The sequence below is a fragment of the Gadus chalcogrammus genome, chromosome 18, assembly GCF_026213295.1.
Source record: "Gadus chalcogrammus isolate NIFS_2021 chromosome 18, NIFS_Gcha_1.0, whole genome shotgun sequence".
In the NCBI taxonomy this organism is placed as follows: Eukaryota; Metazoa; Chordata; class Actinopteri; order Gadiformes; family Gadidae; genus Gadus; species Gadus chalcogrammus.
The window spans coordinates 10,263,927-10,288,377 of record NC_079429.1 but is presented as its reverse complement, the minus strand read 5'-3'; the positions used below and the strand labels follow the sequence as shown (position 1 = coordinate 10,288,377).

General features: G+C 43.6%; 2 protein-coding genes across 2 annotated transcripts; one reads left to right on the top strand and one right to left on the bottom strand.

Annotated features, from left to right (window-relative positions):
* The first annotated feature begins 1,186 nt into the window (after positions 1-1,186).
* Positions 1,187-8,352, top strand: arg1 (arginase 1). Its single transcript, XM_056576361.1, has 8 exons — positions 1,187-1,465; positions 1,609-1,681; positions 2,209-2,383; positions 3,715-3,877; positions 5,702-5,796; positions 6,270-6,374; positions 6,680-6,816; positions 7,593-8,352. Exons 1-8 carry the CDS (start codon positions 1,370-1,372, stop codon positions 7,754-7,756), a joined length of 1,008 nt encoding a protein of 335 aa, XP_056432336.1. The 5' UTR covers positions 1,187-1,369; the 3' UTR covers positions 7,757-8,352.
* A 104-nt stretch (positions 8,353-8,456) lies between these two features.
* LOC130370849 (prolyl 4-hydroxylase subunit alpha-1-like) lies at positions 8,457-24,364 on the bottom strand. The gene is made up of 15 exons (XM_056576359.1): positions 24,206-24,364; positions 22,325-22,458; positions 20,766-20,862; positions 19,205-19,356; positions 18,643-18,780; positions 17,250-17,510; positions 16,742-16,956; positions 16,286-16,462; positions 15,493-15,563; positions 12,966-13,065; positions 12,510-12,563; positions 12,171-12,236; positions 11,529-11,597; positions 10,992-11,088; positions 8,457-10,537 (listed from the first exon to the last, which is right to left on the bottom strand). The coding sequence occupies exons 2-15, from the start codon at positions 22,419-22,421 to the stop codon at positions 10,467-10,469; spliced, it is 1,665 nt and encodes a 554-aa protein (XP_056432334.1). The 5' UTR covers positions 22,422-22,458; positions 24,206-24,364; the 3' UTR covers positions 8,457-10,466.
* Between the last annotated feature and the right edge of the window lie 87 nt (positions 24,365-24,451).

Here is a 24,451-nt window from a genome sequence, read left to right as displayed (position 1 = left end):
TTTATATCCTCATAATTGCATTTAAAAAACATGTCCGGCATAAACGCCAACCACCCATATATAAATAACTTCAGAGGTCTAAAATTGTATGAGCTAACGCGTTTTTGTAGTCAGTTTTAAGGGGTTTGGAGATATTGGCAAAGTGGACGTTGGTGTTAAAAGGGAGCAAGCGGCTGTACTGTCCACGCAAATGCTCACGATTCACATGGGCACCACCTTACTAGGTAGACTATGTCGGAACCCGCTGCACCCTGGGGAACAGCAGCGCAACCATCCCCTACCCTAGCAAGGAAGCCTGGCTGTTGCCCGACCAAGCTCAATAGTAGATTGCACGTTGCTAACCCTTCTAGAGGGCAAATTCAACTTCAAAATTCAAATTGAACTGCTGAGGGCCTCATGGGAATGGAACCCCCAGACAAAACGTTAAGCTGATTTTTGTTAGGCCTACATTCAAACATTTTCCAACATTTTTTAATTTAATTCTCTCCATAAGTGTGACGCGTGAATCTGGGGGAACAATTTAAATGTCCCCTTTTTAAAAATGAACTATGAAAGATAAAGTAAATTTATAACGTCTTCTGCTGATGTAGCACCTCTTTACATTGCTAATGAGTTACGAACAGTTTTTTATATGTATCATATACATGTTTGGTTGTTTTATAATAGCTATATAGGGGCGGCGGGCCTACAGATATGATGAAAGTGGTTTTAGAGTACAAAACTCAATAATTGCAGTACACTATTGTGGCCATACGGGGATGCTGTGGTACAATGTGAGGCGGGAATGTGCTCTTCATGGAGATAATTACAGAGGCAGTGAAGTGAACCTACTGTAATAGCATGTCAAATATCATGAAGCAAAACAACATTCTGATAATGTGGCTGTGGTGGTTGGTAAATAATGGTGTTTATTCCCTGGTAGGCATTTTCAACCCCGAAAACTGAAAATGTATTTATTTTTCTTCTCGTGCTCGCATTTCCCCACCAAAGGGGAACCCCAGGCTAGGCCTTCAAGGACGATGTTGCCTAATTCTTAAGGACAGATGTGATCACGAATTTCTTAAACAACGTGACTGTCACTGTGTTGCTGCTGGGCACGTGCCAGAAACTTATATTCGTTGACTTGACGGTGTCGACGGGACGGTGGCGTCACACGCCAACCGACGTCAACTCCCATGATTCCCCTCCGACCGCCGTAGACTACCTCTTCCCTTTGCCCCGTGCGAGCAGGCTATAGCCTATAATGTTAGATGGATGGAGTGCAGGGGCTCTGGCGCTCAGTCTCTTCTGCGGTACCGAACGGTGACAGCGCGTCGTCATCTCCTCCGCGGGACCAGTGAGTGCCTTGCGGCCCCGGATAGTCGCGATTATGAGGAGCGCAAGCCGAATGGGTTACACCCTAAGCGTTTTTAAACGCGATCACCACAGCGTCGGGATTATCGGGGCGCCTTTCTCCAAAGGACAGGTGAGCAGAGAACAGTGACACATAATATGCACTATCCAAAGCGTATTTCTTGCCGGGTTTTGAGTGACAATTTCAATAAATTAAAGCAGGCTACCAGAGATATATCGTCCAAGATGGTAAATAAAATAAATAATTTATTTCAGCCGAGAGGTGGAGTGGAGAAGGGACCCAACGTGATCCGATCAGCTGGGTTGGCGGATAAGCTGAAAGCCCAAGGTGACGTGCACACGCTTCCCGCTCCAACGGAATACACCAAAGACGCATAATACATGCAAATAATGTATTGGCTACTATATGTCATGATAAAATACAATGATTTTAATTGAGGACCAAATGGATGAAAGAATTGCCTATTTCACTTAATTTTTTTTTTTTTAATTTCAAATAAATGTTACAGGCCTTTCCCCCCCACATTTGGAACCAAAGAACTGGGTCTTTTCCCCAAATGCAGGCCTAAAATAAAATATATAGACCATTATTAAAGCCAGGGTTGGCAATTTGGGGACACCATGGGCCAAATTAAACCATTTTGCATGCTAATTGCCGGCCTGCAAGAGCCACAGATACAGGATTTATTTTACGCTTTTTCGGCAGCGCATTCTATTAACTAACTGCCGTCAAAGAGAATTCCAGAAAATTGACCAAACGGCTTGTAAAATACTTTCGCCCTAGCTTTATTGTAAAAAAAGGAATATAAAATCTAGTTGTCCAGGAGCCCTAACGGTTGGTCTTGGTGTTCTCAGGGTGTAGCGTGAAGGACTACGGGAACCTGTGTTTTGAAGAGGTGCCCGGCGATGAGCCGGTGGGCCGGGTGAAGAGGCCCGGGGCGGTGGGCAGCGCCAACCAGAGGCTGGCCCACGCCGTCTACACCGCCAAGACCGAGGGACACACCCCGCTCATGCTCGGGGGAGACCACAGGTGTGTGTGTGTGTGTGTGTGTGTGTGTGTGTGTGTGTGTGTGTGTGTGTGTGTGTGTGTGTGTGTGTGTGTGTGTGTGTGTGTGTGTGTGTGTGTGTGTGTGTGTGTGTGTGTGTGTGTGTGTGTGTGTGTGTGTGTGTGTGTGTGTAAGTTTGTGCGCACAATAGTGTGGTGTGTGAACAATAGTGGGATAGTCGCACAGCAGTTGCATGTTCAATGAAACAAAGATCTGGTTTACTGTAAGGCAGAACTATAACTTTTATAACAACTTTATTTGGCTATCAACCGAAATTGAATTATAGCAAGAGCTAGGACCGTAGGTCAAAGTTGAAACTGCGTACTTCGACTGGGCTTCTGTGTTGTTAGAGGCGTTTGTTTGAACAAACTATTAGAACCAATACCAAGTCAAACAAGATGAATAATTTATAATGTCTGGCTTTGACCAAGACAGTCATTATAAATAATGTATCTTCTTTGGCTCTACGTAGTCTGAAAGACGGTTTGTATAGTCAAATGTTTGCATAAACAAACTCTGGTAATGGTTTCCAAAGATAATAGTTTCTTTGAGCAGCCTAATGGATTAACAATGTTTATCTAGCCTGCACAAAGCGAAACAACACATGTCGTTGTTTTTTATTTATATAGAAGGACCTATGTTTGTTTAAGCCACGGCTGTCAACAACAATATTTCAACATTTGAGATGATTTTGACAAAGCCCAATTAGCATACACAACACAGCAAATATTCTGACGTAGAAATATAACATTTGGCCCAAATTCTGGCAATAGTTACAATCTTTTCAATCAATCAAACATATGCAATGCATTAGGAATCATGCTAATGCACATCAAGTGTTATTTCAGCAAGATCGATAATAGAGGTTGTGACTGTTGTTTAGCTCGTCACTCCCTCACTTGGCTTGTCACACCCTCACTTAGCTGGTCACCGCCTTACTTAGCTTGTCAATCCTTCACTTAGCTTGTCGCTCCCTCACTTAGCTTGTCGCTCCTTCACTTAGCTTGTCAATCCCTCACTTAGCTTGTCACTCCCTCACTTAGCTTGTCACTCCATCACCTAGCTTGTTGCTCCACCACTTGGCTTGTCAGACCATTACTTAGCTTGTCACTCCATCCCTTAGCTAGCTTGTTGCTCCACCACTTGGCTTGTCAGACCATTACTTAGCTTGTCGCTCCATCACTTAGCTAGCTTGTCGCTCCACCACTTGGCTTGTCAGACAATTACTTAGCTTGTCGCTCCATCACTAAGCTAGCTTGTCGCTGCACCCCTTGGCTTGTCACTCCATCACATAGCTTGTCGCTCTGTGGTCTAGCTTGGCGATTGGCTCCATCCATGGGCACGCGGCGGCAATCCCGGGGGACCTGAGTGTCGTGTGGGTGGACGCACACGCCGACATCAACACGCCTCTCACCACACCCACTGGCAACGTGCACGGACAGTCCATGTCCTACCTCATTCGGGAGCTTCAATCAAAGGTTCACTCAAGTTTTTATGTTGTTGCTTTTTCGCATGAATACATCTGTGTCAACCCTCTTGGCTTCCACCCTTCATTTGAAAACCCCCTGATTTGCAAGATGCTTTTATCTAAAGTGGCATTCCCAAACACAGATAATTAGATAAGTCATGTTGATCCCTCATCGCACACCCTGTATAGCGCATCACATTACCTATTTTATAAACAACAAACAACAACGTTTAGAGGACGCTTTTATCCAAATCGACTTGCAACCATTCGGAAACATATATATGGCGGAGTCCACTGTACAAGTAGAAGTGTACATGTATCTCACACACTTAAAGACACACATACAGAGTGGAGTCCACCATTCAAGTATCACACACACACACACACACACACACACACACACACACACACACACACACACACACACACACACACACACACACACACACACACACACACACACACACACACACACACACACAAACACATACATTAAGGGCGGAGTCAACCATGCAAGGTGGGAAGATAGGGTTAAAGTGCCTTGCTCTCAACATTCAGCTCGGAGGTGGCAGGGATTGAACTAGCAACCTTCCGATTATAAATAAACCTACTAAAACTCTACCTTCGGAGCTAAGCCGAAATGACAACTCTCAAGGCCACAACTGACGCAACTTTAAATTAAGAAAAGTCAACATGTCACAGTTCTTCTAAGTCGCTTTGGTACACTTCTCAGATCAGAATTGAAATTCTCAAAACTACCTGTTCAATCTTCACATCATTGTGTCGTTTGTGCACATCAAAAAAGCAGTTTCTCATTTCTTTGAACAAGTTGCAAATGCTTTGGTACATTCATGCAAATGATTATGTACAATTCTCTGCTCTTACCTACATTATCAATTGCTTATGTCATGTGGATCAAAATGTATTGTAATGGGTCTCTATTGAATAATCTCTCCCCCACAACATTTAGGCATTAGTTCATTGCATAAGTCTTTACATGCAAAATGGTTGAACAAGTTGTCATAATATGTCAAGCATATTTCTATACATTTCCATTAGACTTTTTTTCTTAATCTGTCCTGAATTGGTAAATCGCTACCAGGTGAATCTTGACTTTCTCTAAAGAAGGGAAATGTGTGAAGTTTTAGATCAACCAACGATCAACCAGTTTACTGGAATAGCTCAAAGGTGCATCTCCTGAACCATGGCAAGTACAGTATATATATAGCTGGAGCACAACACAATGTTACATTGTCTGAGAATTTGTTGCCCAACAGACAGGAAAGTCAGGAGGTGAAGGATGACTGCACTGTAATTCCTACAGCAATGCATGTACAGTTTACCTAAGGAAATTTTCTTATGTTCACATTTCTAGCAATGACATGGTCTGTCAACAAATTACAGTGAATCAATATCCCACATACAATCCCACATACAAGGTGTAACCTACAATTGACAATAATTGTCTTCAAAACTTTAGCCATGGTTTACATCAGAACATCCCTCCAGAGTACACTGTTATATTGACAACATGACTAAGCAATTTGACTGTCTTATCCATACACAATGACACAAGGACTTGTCATTTTGAACTAAGGATTTTGAGCAAGAGACTTGCTTTTGCAAATTTCAATTATGATCTGAGAAATGTACCAAAGCGACTGAAACTGTAATTATGACAATTTTGTTGATCATTGAAGAGAACTCTTTCATGGTCACAACTCTTCTCATCAGAACTCTTTCTACACACGCCACTGATAACAAACCTTCGAACACCAGGGTGCTCTCATAGAAGCACTCTGATATCTATTTAAATGCATTTTGCCATCATCAGATCCCCGTCATTCCACAATTCTCCTGGATCAAGCCCTGCGTGTCAGCCAAAGACATAGTTTACATCGGACTGAGAGATGTGGACCCAGAGGAACAGTAGGTTTCTATTTACTGTTGGCTATATGTTCTCCATCAAGTGATAACAATAGACCCTTTTCAGAGTCGCAGTAGGACAAACACAGCTGACGCTCACCGCGCGGGTACTATGGCCCACGAGGATGCCTCTGCTGCTGGGTCTATTGGGCTTGGTGTTATGTAATGATGGTGTTAGCTGATCGATGGAAGAGAGGTTAACGAAGGAGGAACGGGATATCTACTGGATTGATAGCTGTTGAATCTGAGTATGACCCCTTTGGTGCAACGAATCTGTTGTTTCTGTTTTTTTTTAATATAAATATATATATATATATATATATATAGAAGGACCTATGTTTGTTTCGGAGCCAAGGCTGTCAACAACAATATTGTAACATTTGAGAAGACTTTGACAATGCATTCAAAATCGACTGTAATGACCGTCATCAATCATGGTTCAATCAGCTTCTTGTCATTGTCCGTCTTTCCACCAGTTACATCCTGAAGTACCTGGGCATCAAGGTGTTCTCCATGACAGAGGTGGATGGCCTGGGCATCGCCAGGGTGATGGAGGAAACCTGTGACTACCTCTTCTCCCAGTAAGATCATCATGTCTAAGCGGATGGCTAGTCATTTATACCTTTTGATCGTTACAGGAGTTACCCATTGCCACTCTGATAGTCTTGTGGTCAGGGTGTGTGACTCCCAGTTGTAGCGTACGGGTACCCAATTCTTAATGTCTTGAAGTCGCTTTGGCTAGTAGCTAAATGATCAAATAGTTAAACGGTAATAATAATAAGTCATACCATCAGTATCTCCCCGTTACCACATTCGTCCTTGACATATAAACACCAAAACGTTTGTACATTATAATACATCGCTGGCTGGTTTTGTCCCTCGGCAGTGTCAAGAAACCCATCCACCTGAGCTATGACATCGATGCCATCGACCCCTCGTTGACCCCAGCAACAGGCACGCCTGCGGTGGGCGGGCTGACCTACAGGGAAGGGGTCTACATCACAGAGCACATCTGCCAAACAGGTAGGGGGTAGCGCTCACGTTGAAAGAAGAAATCATGTGCATGAGAATATGTGGAATCCATGTATCTTTGGGATGAATAGCTCAATGTTAAAAAAAAAAAAAATGTTCCTAAGATGTGGTTATTTGGTACGAACCTAGACAGTATTGTGGATTTATTATGCAGGGTCAGGAGATTCCATTCCATGTGTGGGTAAATCGGTACAGTATTACGTGCTGAAACGCTTTTTTTCTGTTGAGCTTAATCAGTAATTTCGCCCCCACTGAGGTTTTCTGGTTGATATTTGACTTCTGCACCACATGCAAGAAGCCTCATGTCGTCTGATTCAAAAGGACCAAAGACGTTTGTCCCAAGGTGTACAGTGGTCTGCACTACAACCAATCAAATCAGGATCATGTAAATTAAAAAATAAAAAACCCTGCTAGAAAGGCCTACTAGGATCCAATTAATGGAAGAATAATATAAACGCTATTTTTGTTTTGCTTAAGTTCGCAGAAGTTTCTTTACAATTCTCTTTATAATTTATATGATCACTCACTATAATATATCTTGATTATGAGATGACTGTGTCAAATATTATATAGATTATATATTTACAATACAATTGGTTTATCCGATAAAAGTGAACCATTTGTGTAATGTTATAAAACAGATGCTAAAATCAACCAATGGTTCATATTCACATCAAATATAATCCACCACAGTACAGGATCGTCGGCGCCTCCGTTCTCGTGTTCTGAGTACCGTGTGTGTGTGTGGGCCGTCCCTCTCCGCCCAGGCCTGCTGTCTGCCGTGGACCTGGTGGAGGTGAACCCCCAGCAGGGCACCACCGAGGCCCAGGTCCAGTCCACGGTGGACATCGCCGTGGACGTCCTGCTGGGCTGCTTCGGACGCCGCCGGGCCGGGAACCACCCGCCGGACTACTGCCTACCGGAGCCCTGATCTCCACCCAGCGGGATGGAGCCACCACCCCCGGACCCAGACCTCCACAACAACAGCAGCACAGCTATCGGCCTGAGATCAGGAGTATACTGTTGTGGTTTTATTGATACAAACCCTTTATTAGTACTTATTATGATTCATTTCAATATTAATCGTTTTTTCAATTATGTCTGTACCTAGATCTTTTTTGTTTAATTTAAATATCTGTTACAAGCAAAGATTTTACCAAAATTTGACGTATTTATACATATACATATATAATCTTTTACAGAATGTAAAGTTACATTAAAGGGATACCTAATTTATTGTCTATTGAGTGGAAATCAGGTTTGCAGTGAATGCTTCATTGCTCTGGGAACTTTTCGATGCAACTTTCCCTGCCTTAGCTTTTCTCTTTTGTGAAAATGTTAAATAAATAGCATCAATCTCCCATCATGGTGAACGGATAATGATTCTAAAAACAAAGAATCGAACACAAAACGTGAAAAACTTGTCGGCAACACTTTACAATACATTATTCACAACTAATAAACGATAGTTGATTAACACAGTATTTAGCTTTAATATTGGGGTATAAGGAAACATGATCACTATCAGTAATCGCTTACTTGTCAATTCCTATTACTACATTTACAAATGATTAACAAATAATGAAAAGTAAACAAAGATTAACAAAGATTAACAAATTACTGTAAAGTGTTACCAACGTTTACCGGAAAAAAAACAACAACACTGTAATATTGGATTCTTAAAAGGAAATAACATTTATTTAATTATCAAATAGCCAATGCATCCCACATAAAATACTTGCATACAGGTTTACACACATCTTTGCGTTTTAAAAAAATCGAAACGTCTGAGCTGCATGTCTAGAGCTTGCAGACATATAAGCAATGTAGAGAGGTTCTGTGTTGTATTGAGTGACTACATGGCGGGCTCACATAAGGGGGGGACAAGGACACTTCTTCACCTCTCTTCAGGATCCATGAATGGACAAACAAAGTGATTTAAGTTACCTGCATATTCTGTTATACAGATTTCACCATGGCAGACATTGACTTGATTTACCATCCTCCATCCATATTACAATACTCATTTGTTTTTGTGTTTTGAGAAATCATGAACCTTTTCCTTTAAACCAAAATTAGGATACTTGCTATTTAAAGCTTCTAGAGGCTAAATGAAAGATTCAGTCTCAAATATTCATAGTTTAAAGCAAAAACACCACAAGCACTTATTAGACATGCATGCAGTGAAAAGATGGACATCCGGAATATTACAAAAGTATTTTTTATCATGAATACAAGCCCAGTCAAGTCTTACTCCTGATTCAACCGCCAAGCAAGCAGAAGGGGGTCAAAAGAAAATGCCAAGAGACACAGGTAGCAGAGACATAAAAGATATATATATATAGTCAGCCTTTTTTGATGACCTGGCAGTGTCATGTGTCAATGTCTATCTGTTCGTTGACCTGGAACAGGGGAATGACCTCAAGACAGACACACACCCCATTGGTTGAAAAGAGGGGGCATGGTGGAGCTGAAGTACACAGAGTGTTTAGGTATTGAACAATGTTCTGACCTGGGGGCAGCCAGTATATGGGACTGGAAGACAGGATGTGGTCATACCCATTTATTAATAATCTTGCACTGAACGATTGTTTCATCATGGGTCTATCCCCTCATCCCCACATATGCTTCCTAAAGGAGGTTGGCAACAGCCAACATGAAAGCGTGACCTTGACTCGCAGTAAGGAGGCGAGGTCGAGGGAGCAAGAGACATAGGGGGGAGAGGGAGGGAGATAACGATCGTGTGATGACGCAGGCTGAGAAAGGTTAAAAGGTCCCGATCGTGACAGTGTAGTAGGAGAGGACTCCCCGTGTCAGGTGACAGTGGGAGCAGACGAGTGGTGTTTTGCACAACCGGGTTCATAGGATTGATCAATGATGAACCAGGAAAATGAAATCATAACAACTGGATGAGGGATTTAAAAAGACCAGGCAACACTTAACAGTAAGGGTGAATAATTAACTAAGGTATTCATTTAGTCATTGTTTTATGGGGTTAGGGTCAGGGTTAAACCTTACACAGTTACCCCTATGCTAATGCTATATAATAATGCTTAATTTCTGCATTAACTAATGTAAATTGATGTGCCTTTATTGTTAAGTGTTACCAAATAACAAGAATAAAATACCTGCAAAAACTCAAAGGTCAGTGATATTTGACAGTAGAGGGCGCCGTCCTAGTATATCGATTCTGGGTTTGTTCTACAGTAGCAGTAAGTCGTGGTGACACTCTTGTTGTATTGGAATGGGTGGAGGGGAGCTGGAGGGGTGTGGGTTTAATGAACGCATAGTGCAAAACTCAACACAATAAAAAGGCACAGATGCGGTCCGAAGATAAACCACACACACACACACACACACACACACACACACACACACACACACACACACACACACACACACACACACACACACACACACGCCTATTTACCGTAACAGAAATCAACATGACCACCACACGCACACACACACACACACCTCACACTTCAGATAAAAATGAATTTGTCAAATCACATGCGCAGCTTTCCACTTAGCTGGGGGCACTAGGCTGGGGGGGGGGGAGGGATGGAGGGAGGGGGAAAGAAGGTGGTGCTGGGACAAGGGAAGGAGACGAGGAAGCGGGAGTCCCAGGGAAGGTGATGTTACGCTGCCAGGCTAAGGGGGCATCGTCTCCTGAACTCCTGTCCTCGTTCATGGATCCACTTGTTGGACACTGTGCGGGGACAGGGAGACAGAGAGGGTGGGAGAGGGTGGATTTGAGATGAGGAATCACTCGAAACATTAAAACAGTCACCAAACGTTTGGTTCAAAATTTTACTGCAATGCTCATTGGCTCAAAAAACAGGTGAGGTGACAGGTAGGTACCCCGTAATGGCTGGATTTGACGTCCACCAGAACCCGTTTACACCAATCAGAAAAAAGCACGGTGCCGATTGATTGATTAGAGAATCATTGATGCATCTTTCGGCCAGATAACAGCCGTACATTTACGTTACACATCACAACTCTGGGATAAAGGCCTATGAATGACATGCAGCGAATTCACTGCAAGTCCCTTTGGAGGAAGCCTGTCCTCAATGACTTCATGGTAGGAGTACAGTAGTAGGATCAACGGGTTGAGGCGCACTGCTCTAGCGGAGGCCCTGGGGGTGCAGGCAGTCACTCACCCCACTTGTTGCCCACCAGGACAGGGCAGGCGGCGTGTCGTGTCCTGTAGTCTCCCTCTCCGCTGGGGAAGAGGTTGTACCAGAACACAGCCGAGCCCTGGCCGTGAACAAATACATGGGCTGCATTTATATCGCTCTTTATTGTAACCAGAGCCCACCAAAAGCGCTTTACAATATTTCCTGACATTCACCCATTCATGCACACACAGACAGCGGTGTCAGCCATGCAGGGCGACAGCCAGCTCGTCGGGAGCAGTTGACCTCGACACTCAGCTAGGGGGAGCCGGGGATCGAACTAGAAACCTTGCGGTTACAGCCAACCCGCTCGACCTCCTGAGCTACATGCCGCCCCTTGATTTTAATAAACATACGTCTTCAAAATAAGTCTGTTTTGTTTACAGCCATCACATGACATAAGTTCTCGTGATTATTTTACCTTAACATTCCCAAATGATAGTGACGCTAATTAAAGTGAGTTGGCGATGAGCCTCTTTTGGCGGGTTGTGTTCACGTTGCTTTGGGGGACGGTGCGCTTACCTTTTTGGGCAAAACAGCTGCTCCTACGTCTGTGAAGACGGTGGCACCTCCCGAGGACACGTTACTCATCTGGGAGGAGGGGGAGAAGGGAAAGTGAGTGCTGCTACTGGCTGTGGAAATCACTCAATTCAAAGTATAAACCTCCTAACCACGCAGCTTCTGAACCGTAGCACACACAGTCAAAACGCTTTTCAACAGGAGGAGTGCATTGGATGTTACTTTACTCTGCATTTCACAAGTTTGTTATTTTATTCTGAGAGATGAAAGTTGAGACCTAGACGTTGAGACTGAGAACATTTCACTGCAACGTATTGTGCATGTGATGAATAAAATCTGAATCTGACCTATCATGATCGTTATTAAGTATACTATAAAAGTTCAAATGTTTCTGATACTTTATTTCATCAACATTTCTGTGGGTTTAAGCTAGCTAGAGTTATCAGTTCTGAAGCACCAAATAAATGTCTTGTTCACTGTGGTCGAACAAGGAATGAAACATACAGTGTGTTAACAAAGGGTCATTTGTATCCAAAGGAGCACGAGAGACAAAACTCTCTGGGTTGATTCCAAGTTGCTCTAACGAGAATACATGGAGGGATCTGCTGGTTGACGTGTGCCGGCATGTCAGTACTGACAACGTACATAGAGGAGCCAGGTGGCAATGCGGTTTCCCGTGCCCAGCTCCTTGAAGGCATCTGGCTCATCTTTCTGTCAAACAAGCAGCACAAACACATCATTCACATGAGATTCTCAAAAAGAAAGCTGTTTAGAAAGCAAAGACTATCACAGGATGTGATTGGGCTTATCGTCTTTTGCCTATCTTAAGATAATAGTTCATTCCCGAAAGCACAGAATTACACTGAATGAGATTGATAGACAAACGTCACAAAAACACAGCACGTATAGAAATAGCACTGCGCCTGAAATCCAGTGGTGGCTTCTTAACAGAAGGGTTTTGATAAACAGAAGGGTCTTGTTTACCCGGCCAAAGTCGAAGTGAGGCTCGTACTGTCCTCCCACGCCGTAGTTTGCCACCTGCACACACACACACACACACACACACACACACACACACACACACACACACACACACACACACACACACACACACACACACACACACACACACACACACACACACACACACACGTTAAAGACTGCATTTTTATGACATTCAAATATTTCTTTGAATGTTTTTCATTTGTGTTTTGCATTTCTGTTCTTACAAACAGGATGTATTCATTCTCTTAAAATAAAGAAAAGGTTTCGATTCCCTTTTCCTTTCCCTTTATTCAAAAATTGGTGACTGTGAAAACAACAAGATGTCAAATCAATATGAAACCATCATACAGTTTTTGGAACTGGGGTTTTCCCCAAGTTCCCCGTCGGAATGTTGGGAATGTTTCTGGACTCTTGTTGGTGATTCGACCGAGTCACCTGAAGCTCCTCTGCAGTGGTGACGTCCAGGCCTGTGATGTCTTCGATCCTCTGGTTGATCTTGTCCACCACTTTGTGCTCATAAGAGGTCAACCAGGCACTGGAGGTCAAGGGAAACATATTTTTAGGCCACATTCTCTTATATGCAGCGCCTAGCCCATAGTATTCTGCTCATACTCCTACTAACTCTTCTTGTGCAAACAGTACTAACACTAAACTATATCTGCATTTGGGAAAAGTTCATCTTTCTTGGTTGCATCCCATACAGTAAATGTAAGTGACATGTTGTATAAATATGTATAGCTAATTGGAAACTCCATTAAAGTAAAAGCCTCTCTTGGGATTGTTTAAAAAGGAAAAAAATGGAAAACATGGTAGGCATGCCCAGCAAGCAGATTCAAGTGCTTCGAGAAAGGAATTGCATTGATTAGTAAATGTTAAAGTAGGGAAGAGTTTAGAGGAGGCCTGATCCCAGTGTATCACTGTATGGAAGTTACAATCCATAAAAACTATGATTGACCCTTTTACACTCACACTTGAAACATTATTAAACTCCCTGAAAAGTATGCAAAAGGGTAAGGAAGGACATTTCTTTGGTTCCCAACTTCGTATTTGCCCTCTATTAACCTTTATATTTTTTAATTTCCATAAATTATTTTCTCCAACACAAAATTACACTGAGATAGGAAAAAAGGTTATGTTTCCCAAAGAGTGCATTCCAAGGATGAGAGAAGCAACGACACCAGACAGAATGAAGGTCTGAGAGAGGGAGAGGGAGAAATTCAAAATACAAATTTGAGAATTCGTATTTGTTTTAGACTTTATTTGCAGACGTTTCTTGCTCTTTTCTCTTCTAGTAATTGCCAGAGAAAAGAGGTGCTTAGTCAGAGATAAGAGCTAAAATAAACCACTGTAATAAACCACTATATGACCCTTTTAAAAGGACACCAATTTTGGGCGCCCTTTACCATCGATCATCGACACTAGCAACGTTTGGATGGCGACGCCCACGTCGGATGTCGCTGTGGGCCGACTTTGTAATGGCTTGTCAAAAAAAATGCACACGGTGGTCTAACCAGGCCTAACAACTATTCAGATCGCTCTGGGAACCCCCTGAAACCGAGACATTTCCTTTCCGCCTTCAAGGTGCAGTCTCTGATTCTGGGGCAGAAGGACCAGGAGAAACTAAGCCCTGTTCTCAACCGGGGACAGACCGGCTGTACCTTCTGGACCAAAGGACCAGGAACAACCAAACATTGTTCCTTTTGGCCGAGAAGGTACAGTCGCTCCTTCGAGGGAGAAGGTTCTGTTTCAGTGGTTCTCGGGAATATCTGTAACAACGTCAATCATAAGATAACCGTCCGGTATCCATTAAAATAATGAATACCGGTAATTGTTGTAGTATATAGTACACTTGAACGCTCCAAATATAAACAAGAAACACTTTTCGCCAGGATTTATTTGTTTTTATTAGCGTGACGAGACGACCGTCACGCAATATCCCGAGTTTGAGATCTCAATCAGGGGATATTGGCAAATATCCCGAGATAGCGAACCAATCAAATTGCGCCATTTTAGGAGGTTCACGTGCAGCATACACTAATAAAAACTATTGAGACGAACAATTTAGAATGGGACCCCTAGAAAAAACCCTTGTCAGGTCAAGGTATCTTGAAACCACAACGGTAAACCAGAAGACCAAAAAAAAGGGATTGAAACAAGTTTCTATCAAACCTCCCCCAGAGGAAAAGGGAAATAAAAAGGGAGTTGTTCCCCGAGGTCTCAGGAAACCCCTTATCTCTTGGAGACGCAGTACTGTGCCCTGACCATTTTTAGCTAGCCTTAGCTAGCCCACCATTCACAATACAGACGAGAGAGAGAGAGAGAGAGAGAGAGAGAGAGAGAGAGAGAGAGAGAGAGAGAAGGAGGTATATAGTCACTCGTGGACTGAGCCGTCTCTTAGCGTTCTTTGGTCATCGATGCGAGCTGGCGATAAAAGACTGAATGTTGGCCAGAGGAGAGAAGGTCATAGGAATGACCTTGAGCCCTTGAATCCCTCGACTTCTCCATGTTCTCTGAGGCGTTTTTCCGAGATGGGAAAAACCTGCAAATATGTCAGACCCTCGTGTCTCCCTCCTCGTGTGTTAGAAGAAGCAGCGCAGCATGCCGGGCAAGAGCAAGAACTCAAAGGACCACTGAAAGACAACTGTGGCACATTTCCATCACCTTGGTGAAAAATGAGATGCAACACTCATTCTATTTCTGTAGCTAAAGGAGGATGGGTTCTATTTAACAGGGCCATTTTCAATCTTTTAATCAGGGAAATACTTATATATAGTATATTAGCCTAGCAATCTCCGAAATGGTGTCTTTGCTCTTGCCAAAACTGTCTTCTTGATGAAAGACGTTGGATGCAGAGAACAGGAGGAAGATCGGGTGGGGGGGGGGGGGGGGGGTGAAGGGTGGAGAGTGGAGAAGAGGTGGGGCGGTTGGTTTTATAAAAGCAGACCCCTACTGTGGCTCTTACCTCTTGCTGATACGATAGTGGGCAGTCTCCAGAACACCAGTTATGGGGTTGGAGATGGTGGCGCGACGTAGCTGTGGAGCCAACCGCCCGTCAGTTACAGGGAGACACACTCAGCGACACCGCGACGACCCTTACCCACCATTTGATTTTGAAAAAGGATTGTTGTTTTTGTGCGGGTTTTTGGTCCCTGCCGAGGGGTCATCGATAGGGCAAGAGTGGTCGTGGGTCGAGGCGGTACGTTGTCATACTGTATTGCTGCTATTTGCCCAATTCAAAAGTATCTTCGTTTTTTTTCCTTTTACTCTAAAATCGAACGATGTGGCGCCATCTAGAGTAGAGACACTTCACAGCGGATGAAGTTAGCCATGCTAAGCATAAACATGACCACTGGAATAAGTTGACTCTTAGTGAATGCTCACTGAATACAGAGAATATCTAGAGGACAAAACCTATTAACCGTCACATCAACATCAAGCATAAATCATTGAAAATAAACGGTAAAGTTATCGTTTCAGCTGCTGAGGGGTTACAGATACCCCTCAGAAGGCGATATTCCTTTTCGTGGGAAATCGTAGCGACCGACAAAAAGTCTGTTTTTATGTTTCATAACAGTTTTAAACTCTCCTCCGTTGCAATTTCCCATTCTTTGATCAAAATACACTAGCAAAATAGATTTTGGGTACAATTAGTGTCATGTGAGCAAACTCCCACTTGAAAGAAAAGGTTCTCTGCTGGTGCAGACACGTCGCTCGATATCATGGGAATATAGATAGGTGGTAAGACGTGCACTCACTCTCGGTTTGGCCAGCTGCTTGACCAACTCGATCTCCGCGTCCGACACGATGTCGTGGTAGCGCAGGATGTGTGGGCGGTCCCACTCGTCCTCCTCCTTCACCGGAGCAATCACGAACTTCGGGTGGCGGTTGTTGTCAAAGTAACGGCAAAACATGCGGCTCTGCCTCCGAGGAGTCTGAGAGAGAGAGTGAGTGAGTGAGGGAGTGAAACATAGAGAGAGGGTAGGAGTGAGAGACACAGGGAAAATAAAGAAAAAGAGAGATAAGAATGAGGTCAAGAAAGAGTGAGAGGAAGAAAATATTTCAATCTATTGCATCAAATAGTAAACAATTGGCAATCAATAGTATAAAAAGAAAATGCATGCATTGACTGTTTGCTAGAGAGTGAGCATGCATGTTATGCTTGCATGCACGTGTGCGTGTGTGTGAATGCGTATTTGTGCGTGCTTGCCCACCATCTTGATGCCCTCGCCCCGACACAGCTGCTCGTACTTCCTCCTCTCGGGCAGGTAGTCGGCCGTGCCTCGCTCGCCCTTGGTCTTCTCCTCCTCCCTCACCGTCCCCTCTTCGTCGTCCTCCTCCTTCTTCTCGTCCTCCTCCACCTTCTTCTGCTTGTCCAGCTGGTACTCAAAGTACTTGAGGTTCCCGTTGGCCCGCTGGTGCGTGGAGTCTGCGGAGGGACAAGGGGGTCGGGGTAAAGGGAACGGGAACCGTCAGCTGCTGGGAACCCGGCTCTGTAGATTCACACCATTCATAGGTCTCAACTACATTTTTGAATCTGGAATTTTCCACCATTCAAAATTTCAAGTTTTTGTATTATAAATCCAAAACCTTACACACACTATAATATTCCAAAAGCTACCAAGTTTATCCGAGGCGTATCATTTTTTTTTTTAAATGTTGGGGGGAGTAGGCCGGATACCACGTATAACTTCCCAGCATGCATCTGGCCCAACCACCCACCCAGTTGGAGCAGCTGCCTGGTGTACTCCAGCGCCCTCTCCAGCTCCCCCTGCTGGTAGATGGAGTAGCTGAGGTAGTCCAGGATGGTGACTGCGTCGGCGGCGGCGGAGGCCGGCTCCTCGCCCCCCTCCAGCTGCTGCAGGGCCTGGCTCATCCACAGCTCTGTGTGGAAGTAGTCCGCCTCAGAGTACGCCACCTTGCCCAGGTCGTAGCAGTCGTCCACGGTCAGCCTGCTCTTCAGCGGCCCCATGGAGGACGTGCCTGGACGAGAGGGATGGAAAGAGGGTGAGATTGTGGTCTCACTGAGAGGTTAAATGGAGAGGATGGGGCTCATTGTTAATGACGCCTACTCGGATTCACTCAGAATGGGATTAAAACGGCCCTGGTCGATGGATTATCCCTGCATGGGTCCCAGGGAGGCATTGTTGTCTTTTGTAACACATCGTTTGTAGGCAATAAACATAACAGGCAGTTCAATGTATTTTCTCTCCCTCCATCTCAAAATAATATACTGGACTTTTAACATAAATTTAAGCTGTGCAGGACAAAGATAGCTACCTATCCATTTTCACTACGACTGTTTTCTTCCAACTATGCTTTTTACCCGACATTACAAACTCATAAATTATTATTATTATTTTTTTTAAACTAGTATAAAGTTAATATTTAAAGGGATACTGTGTAATATTTTAAGTCATTTAGTACCTCAAATCAACGTATTCATTCATAAATAAGTCCTCATTGGTGTAAAATTATTTCTGCCAAAAATCTCACTTATCCTCCTCAGCGAAGAATAATTAATATGTAGTTACATAGGACGGGTAAGCTTCATGAAGGCTTCCATGTTCTTCCGGTCTATGAACTGCCGAGAGGGACAAAAGCACTACGTGGTACAGGTAATGCAAACGCGTTTTCACTCTGAGCCAGCGTGAATGATGACTGAAATAATTCACTATCTTACTAGAGGAATAATTACTCATACATCATTAGCTTAGAGTAATGATTCAATGCAGTTTGAAATTTGTTTGAAATAACGAACCTCATCATCACTCGAATGACTCGATGAGGTAGTATCGGATGTCATGACACAGCTTCTTGGCACATACTGCCCACCGTAGTTTTTGAACAAGCGAGCACTATTAGTTTGAATGCAATATACAATTGTACCACTTGATGGGAGTCATTTTTACACAGTGTCCCTTTAACTTCAACACCAATCCCGAGAGAACGTCTTAGCAGCCTGAGATCCGACATGATCAGCAGAAAGAAACAAAGGCATTAGAAAAGACACAAACACACACACACAGACACAGACACACACACACACACACAGACACAGACACACAAACACAGGTGGGAGGATATCCCCGGGCCAAGCCTAAAAGCGTCTCACCTGGCAGATCCCCGCTGGCCATGACGCTGGTGTCCAGCTTGTAGGTGTCCTGCAGCCTCATCAGGGCTTTGGCCGCGCCCACCTGGTCGTCGTCATTGGGGAAGTGCTGCCTCTGGATGGTCAGGTTGGAGACGAACCCTGCAGCACAAACAAAAAACAAGCAATAGCTGTGAGATCGGCTGACACGCGGCATTAGCATCAGTTAAGCACTTGATAGGTCCGTGTGTGTGTGTGATGCAATTATATTACATTATAATAGAGGGAGAATACAACAACAACAAAAACAGAGGGAAAGAGAAAGTAAAGGCGAGGGTATGAGAGAGTGACATTGAGAGGGAGAGAGACTTTGAGAGACAGTGAGAGAGGCAGTGGGAGGGACAGTGAGTATGTGAGAGTCAGAGAGAGAGAGAGAGAGAAAGTGAGAGAGAGACTGAGAGATTGTGAGTGAGAGAGACAGTGAGACAGAGTGAGACAGTGAGAGATGCAGTGAGCGGGAGGCTGAGACTGACTGAGTGAGAGAGACAGTGAGGTTGAGACAGTGAGGGTGAGAGAGGAGGCCTACCTTCAGACATGTCTGACAGCACCAGGCTCTCCAGCTCTGCCCACTCAGTGTTGAGTCTCTTCATCAGCTTGAAGGCGTTGACCGGGTGGCCCAGGAAGCCCTCTGGGTCCTGGGTGGCCGTGACCGACAGGGCGTCCATCTTCTCCGCCCACCTGGACACACACACACACACACACACACACACACACACACACACACACACACACACACACACACACACACACACACACACACACACACACACACACACACACACACACACACACACACACACACACACACACACACACACACACAGTTTATTCTTGCTTATGCATAATTGGTTATGACATAGGCAAATCCAACAATCATTCCTCGAGTTTCAAACATTGACAAGAGACAAACTCTATGTGCACGTTTACACAATCAAAGCAATAACCACACACAGGCCCTCGTGCAGACAACCGATAACAGATCAGATGTGTTCCATTGAAAAGAAGCCAAAGTCAACAACACGGTTTGCCAATGGTATCAAATATGTGCATAGACAAGAAGTCAAAGTAAACATGCATGTGTTTACTGTCTCACACACACACACACACACACACACACACACACACACACACACACACACACACACACACACACACACACACACACACACACACACACACACACAAACACACACTTGTTCAAGCCACATACAGACGTGCTAGATGGAGACAATAGGAGATCAATTCCCATCAGCTCCAAAAGGAAACTACATCGCACAAGTTCAAAAGGGAACTAGGCCATTCATTCAGTCCCATTCTGAAGAGCGGTGATATGAGATCCCATGGCAACATACCTTATTTTCTTGACATCAATCCATTCATTATTCAAATTATCTATTTAGTATGACTAGCTAACAATATAATGGTAATATATTATCGTGTTGACAGGTTCAAAGATAATTTCGTAAATACCGTAGTCTACCTAAAGAAACCGTGCGCCTCTTCCAGCCTGGCACAAAGACAATCATGGCAACAATAGAACAGAACAGAATAGCTTTTCCTAGAAGTGAATAAAAGCACGTCCACTTCCAAGACTTCCACCGACTCCTTCTCAAAGGAAGTCATCCAGCCCGACACTACTGTAGAACTCCATCAGTATCAGTGACAGTGTATTGATTTGCATGGAGTTTTCGTACAGTGAATCGGTCTATGAGCGGTCCAAGGTAACTCTATACAGTGGGTATACAGTGGCGTGCCAAGGGATTTTCTGAAGTTTCTGAACACCAATCGGCCCCGTTCACAGAAGGTTCAGCCCCAGCCCGTAGCCATGCTGCTGGCCTAAGGACTGCCGACAGGGAGTTCCTGTTATGAGGAGTAATGAAGCCGTAGCAGAATTAACTGCGCTTCAAATGATAAAATACCATTCGATTTGCCCAATCCTTAATTAATCTTAAACCACAGGATAGTGATAGTAGAAATCTCTTGCGAAGGTGACCTAAATGTGTAACTTCGAGGCAGTAAGGCAAATCTGAAATGCGTCCCGTTCCCCAGAACATTCCAGAAAGCTTCCAGAGGAAGCAGTAGCTTACTTCTTGACCCTCTCCAGTTTGCTCTGCTCGGCTGTGATATAGTCCTTCAGCGAGGTGATCAGGTCCTTTTCCGTGAAAAGCAGGTCGGTCATCTGGCCTGGGGGGGAGGATGCATTATGTCACACAGAGCAAGGGGATTTAGGATATCACTTATCTATGTATGGTGGTTCAATCACTTGCAAGGAACATTTGTGAATATTTAGGGCCTAATTTTTCCTTATAATCCAATGATCAAAAACGAACCACAGAAATGTTGTTAGCTTAGTGTTTTTCAGTTCAGAGCACTTTGTAAGTATTTTCAGTTTTGAGTACGTTCTGTTAATAAACCTTAAAACAATCAGCTACCTACCTGTTTCAAATCCTCAAAAACATAATCATGCACCTTAACAGACACTTTTTTCTGTCCGCGGTCATTGAGGGTATGGGAAAAATAGGAAGCAAAGCTGGTAGGGTAGTTTGGCTGTAGCTATCTAGTTATTAGTTAGAATAGTCATTATAGTTATTTAGATCAATGCTTGTGGTGGATAAGACCCGGTAGCTCTGTCTTTTGTTGTTTTTTTACAGCCCATTTTGAGGCCCAGCCAGTAATCCTATCTTTAATTGCTTTTGGACAGTCTTCGCTCCGTTTGCGTAGAGTAGACCCTTCACAATATGATATTTAATTGTGGTTCCAAATAAACTTCATTAGGATTATGTTCCTGTGTTGGCTGTCTATTACATGTTACGCTTCTTTAACGAGCTGCATGAAGAAGATAGCTCCACGTCACACATCATGTAGTCTAGGTAGCTCAGACCACAAACCCATAATGTTGAGTGTTAATGTTAATTAAGTGTTAAGAAAGTGTTATTAAGGTTTATGAAAAGGTGTGCAGCAACTGCAAGTATAAGGAAACAATGTTTTGATGAAATCTCTTTCAATGTCATGTAACTTCAGTCTAATCGATTTCTTTCTAATCCTGCAATCCAATTGAATGTTATTTTTACACTCCTCGGTACGAAGCCAAGAAGCCACGAATCACCATGAACTCAGGTGGCCGGGGCAGTAACCAATCACTGCATGCTCACAGTGCGACAGGTGAAGTGACGGGGTTTCAGACTTTGAGTAAGTACAATCTAGGTCTGCTCGACTATGGAAAAAATCGAAATCACGATTATTCAAACGATTATTTGCCAAAATTGAAATCACGATTATTCAAACGATTATTTTTGAGTTTGAAAACAATATGCATTTATTCAGCATTTATCTCCAAAAAAAAACCTTTGTAACTGAGAACTTAGAAATTCCCCCTAAAAAAAATTACAGAATGTTAAAATAAAAAATAATGTACAAATATGTATCCAGCTATTTCATGAATAAATGTAAACTTGATTATATTAGTTTGGAAAATCGCGATCAAAATTATATTAATTGCCCAGCCCTAGTACAAACATCCCTCTGAAACATCATAATTTAGGTTTGAAGATCCTGATGTCCATCACTGTAAAAATAGACATGAAGATGAAACAAGGGCAGATTATGCAACAAATAAGTAAGAAAGAAGAAAAGGCATGTGACCCACCGATGGAGGTGAAGAAGTCATTGATGGCCAAGGTAGGGGGTGAGCAGAGGAGACAGAGGACCAAGGCACACCAGGGCTCCACCACTCGCTGCTTCATGGTGTTGAGGTGCTGTACCACTAAATGGACTCACAGGCTAGAGGGAGAGAGTGGGAGTGGGAGTGAGTGAGAGAGAAAGAGGAGTAGAGAGGGAGAGGAGTGAATGTAAGGGAGAGGGTTGATGAGAGAATGAGGGGAGAAGGGGAACGAGATGAAGTGACGAAGCATAGCTGACGACATTTTGATGACATGTTGGCAGTGAGATCATAGCAAGGAGGAATTTAGAGCCACCAGTACAAACATCAAGTTCTCCTCAATTTCACTCCTTCAGATGCCCATCAATATTTAGCACGACAGCCACAAGTGTGCAGAGGAGCAGTAGGGAAGATCCAGTTTATTTACAAAGGCAGCAGGTCTGGACGTTATCCTGCAGGCTACATTCATTTGCCTTGATTACATGTTGAAAGAAGCCAACGGATATTTTGGGTTTTAAGTACATTTTCTATATTTTATGAATAATTAAGTACATGCTGGCCTCACAGAATACAGCTGCATCTGATAGCCATGCCTTATTATATGATAATAAAACAAGTGTATAACACACAATGCTTCCACAATGAAATGGAAGCATTGAGGTCAATCTGATATCTATGAAAAAACAGCTTTGTTGCTGAAAAGAAAGAAAAAAAGAAAGTACCTAACCGCGCACACACACACACACACACACACGCACGCACGCACGCACGCACGCGCACAAGCACACGCACACGCACACGCACACGCACACACACACACACACACACTTAAAAGGGTAAGGGTTAGGGTTAGGTTAGCTTTGGTACACAAACTTCCACTATTAATTTCTGACCGCAGCAGAACATTCCGAGGAGACGGGTTTGCTGAATCACTGTGACACATCATGCAATCCCGGACTTCAACTACCAGCTCTGGGCCCCCCCGAGAGCTTAACCCAACATGTCTTCTTTGAAAAATGTAGGTTGCAGCTAACCTGTCCTGACATAACCTACAGACAAGGAATGTCTAGGCAGAAACTCCGGCAAACTGCTGGGGCGTTTAGGAGGAGAAATGTGGGAGAGACCATAAGACTGCCACGTCCTTTCCCCATCCCCCTAACTGAACCGGGGTTATTCAGCGGTGGGACACATCGAGGAGAACCTCATCCTCTCCCTCCTCCTCCCAAAGCCGCTGCTGCTGAATACGTTCTGGGCTACGACGAAGGCTATGAATGCGACTATCATGCAAACGTACAATAGTCTTTTATCATCATACAGTACTATGTAGTGTTATCGACATAGCCTAAATAAACATTAAATGCCACAAACCACAAAATTGGTTTGATGTATGAAAGACATACAAATATTCACAGATCCTCTCGCTGGCATGACCTCTTTGGCCATTGGTATAATTAAGAAGGGGATTTCCACACTTGTTGGTGAATCTAAAAGTTTAAATCTTTGGATTTCCGAGTAAAATATAAAGTTTGGCTGTTTGAAAACACAGCATCAAGTTTTACATTAAGACCTACGCTTTGGAAAATAGCTTCAAGCGATAAACCGACGCATATACACCCAATCATATGTCCAAGGATATCGATTTACTCTCCGTAATGGATTAAACACCGATATTGACCTGTAGTGACTAACGGGTCAAGTAGGAACACGCAAGAGGGAAAAAGTCCCCCAAAATCCTGAAATCACAGCAGATTATTCTGGATGTCGGACTCCACGGAACACACACTCACACTTCCCGTCCTGGTGTTATAACGCCTGAGCATGTCATTCCGTATGATGAGGAATCATATAAGGTGCAGAAAACATATTTACCGTGCTCGGAACGTTCCTTTCGGTGAGATGGCAGGAGTGTGAATTCCCACGTCGTTAAAAATCCTACAGGCTACAGATCCTTGAACCATAAAAGCAGTAATAACGACGCTTCCTGCTAGGAATGGTCCCTTCCTTTTCAAAGTAAAAGCTTACCGAGGTGACCATTGCACAGCAGTGTTTACACTAAATTGTATCAAATTGACATGCTATAATATAATATAACATAATACAATATATTACAATATA

What these genes read in the sequence shown, in the direction of transcription:
- arg1 (XM_056576361.1), top strand. Translation starts at nt 1,370, where the DNA reads ATGAGGAGCGCAAGCCGAATGGGTTACACCCTAAGCGTTTTTAAACGC. An exon ending in GGATAAGCTGAAAGCCCAAG is followed by an intron (nt 1,682 to 2,208) that starts GTGACGTGCACA and finishes TGGTGTTCTCAG; the next exon opens with GGTGTAGCGTGAAGGACTAC. An exon ending in ATGCTCGGGGGAGACCACAG is followed by an intron (nt 2,384 to 3,714) that starts GTGTGTGTGTGT and finishes TCTGTGGTCTAG; the next exon opens with CTTGGCGATTGGCTCCATCC.
- LOC130370849 (XM_056576359.1), bottom strand. Translation starts at nt 22,421, where the DNA reads ATGAAGCAGCGAGTGGTGGAGCCCTGGTGTGCCTTGGTCCTCTGTCTC. An exon ending in TTGCCACCTGGCTCCTCTAT is followed by an intron (nt 11,598 to 12,170) that starts GTACGTTGTCAG and finishes CCCTCCTCCCAG; the next exon opens with ATGAGTAACGTGTCCTCGGG. An exon ending in CAGCTGTTTTGCCCAAAAAG is followed by an intron (nt 11,089 to 11,528) that starts GTAAGCGCACCG and finishes GTTCACGGCCAG; the next exon opens with GGCTCGGCTGTGTTCTGGTA.